The sequence below is a fragment of the Penaeus vannamei genome, chromosome 39 (genome assembly GCF_042767895.1).
Source record: "Penaeus vannamei isolate JL-2024 chromosome 39, ASM4276789v1, whole genome shotgun sequence".
Classification (NCBI taxonomy): domain Eukaryota; kingdom Metazoa; phylum Arthropoda; class Malacostraca; order Decapoda; family Penaeidae; genus Penaeus; species Penaeus vannamei.
This window is the reverse complement of record NC_091587.1, coordinates 21,049,241-21,051,740: the sequence shown is the minus strand read 5'-3', so window position 1 is coordinate 21,051,740 and position 2,500 is coordinate 21,049,241. Positions and strand designations below refer to the sequence as shown.

The 2,500-nt window shown below is 34.4% G+C and overlaps 1 protein-coding gene across 4 annotated transcripts in view; it reads right to left on the bottom strand.

Annotated features, from left to right (window-relative positions):
- Eogt (EGF-domain O-GlcNAc transferase) overlaps nucleotides 1-2,500 on the bottom strand; it is an 18,838-nt gene that overhangs the window by 985 nt on the left and 15,353 nt on the right. For all 4 annotated transcript variants that reach the window (XM_027360070.2, XM_027360069.2, XM_070116571.1 and 1 more), the window contains 5 exons: nucleotides 1,358-1,454; nucleotides 1,089-1,168; nucleotides 571-771; nucleotides 259-392; nucleotides 1-97 (listed from right to left, as the gene is read on the bottom strand). The exon at nucleotides 1-97 is cut by the window's left edge and continues 6 nt beyond it. In XM_027360070.2, the coding sequence (XP_027215871.2) occupies nucleotides 1-97; nucleotides 259-392; nucleotides 571-771; nucleotides 1,089-1,168; nucleotides 1,358-1,454 (609 nt within the window). The remainder of the gene's footprint in view (nucleotides 98-258; nucleotides 393-570; nucleotides 772-1,088; nucleotides 1,169-1,357; nucleotides 1,455-2,500) is intronic.

Here is a 2,500-nt window from a genome sequence, read left to right as displayed (position 1 = left end):
TTCAGGCTTGAGCTTTGTTTGATCTTCCCAAGTCAGGTATTTAATGCCTCGCAGACGAGCTAAATCCTGGTAGCAGTTTGCATCACCACAGTTGTATCTGAAATGAAAAATGAACACAACTTTTCATATCTCACCCTCTGTTTTTACCTTATTTAAAACAAGTGTATCTTTGAAAATCAAAATTTCTAAAAGTATGTTTGATACACTTTATATTTCAACAAACATGCATTCTACACTACAAAAACTCTCCTCTCTTACATCTCAAAGAGTACAGCCCAGTCAGGTAGGAAGAGCAAATGCGTCAGTCCTGCGCCATGCATTCCGATGAAAATGTCTGTCCACTGATCCTGCCTCAGCTGCTGACGGAAATCCATCTGATGGCTGTACTCTGCCTGAAATAGATTTAGAATGCTGAGTGATAAAAGTGACTTGTGTATGCATATATATCCAAGGTCTTTTGTATTTATACATATATATATATATATATATTTTTGAACCTCTATATTTTAAGCATGATCGTGTTTGTTTCATGATAGATTCTTTTATTCTTTATACATGTGAAATCTTTACCTTCCTAACATAGAATTCCTTGTTCTTTTCTAGTGCTCTAATGAGGGCAGGTTGATTCAAAATACGTCTGTATTTTGTATCCCTCACAAGGAATGTCACGTGTATTCTGCCATCACCTATGGACCTCTCAGGAATGTCCAATCGATGTAGAATGTGACGAGAAAATGCATGGAAAAGGCCGCTGTTTTCACAACCCCATATCTGAAATAGAGCAAAAGTGATGAATATTTCTGAAAGACAGAGGGATAAATAAACTACAATAACTGCAAATACCTGAAAACTTTCCCATTTAAAAAAATATCAAATGCAATTTCCTAATACCTTTTCCAGTAAATAAATCCCACTATTTTCAATTTGCCATAAGACCAGGTTCTGATAACAATTTCTAAATGGGCTTTACAGACAGAAAAAAAGGAAACAGAAGTATTTACACTATAAAAGAAATAATCTTACACTTCTGAGACCTTGGGTATAATTAGGGACTTATTTACATATTATCAAGTGAAGAAAGTACATACAATTGGAGTATTATAATAGAGACCAAAGATCATCCTTGGCAGAAGTGGAAACATAACATTCTTGAAACACACTCTTCTTCCTGTGGGAATAAGAAAAAGAACACAATTTACTAAATCTTAAGAGAAAATAACTAAAATTACACTAATTTCTGAAACTCTTCAATCCACAGAAGTCCATTTACAGAATAAAAATCTAATTTCTGAATCATAATTTTTAAATCTTAAAAAATAACTTTAGAAGCTCTTCAAGAATCATTGATATCAACTACCTTTTACATCCTCCAGGTTCCATATCTTGTTCTTTGTAAAGGCATCAAAAGCTGCACCAAAATTGGACCGGTAAGTATAGGTTGTCCATAGTAGAACCTGTGGGTGTGAGATAACCCATCATTGGAAAGGATTGCTATGAGAATTACCAAAGTCCATCCAAAGACACTGGTCTTGAGGCAATAATGCTTGAAAGAATTACTGAATTAGGTTCATGTGCAGCATCAAATATTATTATAATAAAACACAGGTCATGTTAAATTTTAGCAATACATCAATTTTTGGATGAATTATGGCCCTTTTTCTATCTAAATTTTGGGACCAAGTCTATGGAATGGACTAAAGCATTATAGTTGTAGTCATTCAATCATTAGGACATCCAAGTTTTTTTATTGGTCAAGCTTAATTTAGGACACCAATCATCTAACACCTAGATATGATGAAAGAACACCACTAGAAAGACAAAAAAGCTATGTGGTTTAGTTACTCATATCACATATATCCATATCAGAATGTACTTGGCCTAGAATAATTGTGTATTAAAGCTGCCCTTTTTTTTTCATATCCTCTTTGTACATAAAGTTCTGAAGTTTGTCATACTTTATAGGTTAATATAACAGCCCTCCACAATATTATCTGTTGAATGCATATAACTGTCACCAAAAAGACATATAAATGTGAAAGAGGCTATTGCTGACAAATGACCATCCTTGAAAAGAAGGAATTAAGAATGGAAGACCAACATAAAGGAAATGAGAGGATGGAAGGGGGAAGGATTGGAATTAGAAATATAATTTTAACAAGCACATGGTTTATAAAACAATGGGCCTTTCAAATACTAAAATCAAAGCAAGGTGACAGCCTACGGTACTGGGCTCAGTTATACAAAAAAGCAGAATGCATGTGCTATCTACAACATAAGACAGTCAAACAGGATTTACATAAGGAAGCTATCAATGAGCTTAACCCCAAGCTGCCGGGCAAGGCATGTACATACATGCCACTGCCCATTGTGTGTGTTGAATTTAGTAATTGTTTTTACATATGGATGGCTCCACAAGTCACCAATGAGTCAATTACGCAAACTACATCTCACCTGTTTACCCTTTTCCTTGATTTTCACTTCTATTATTTAATACTGCTGT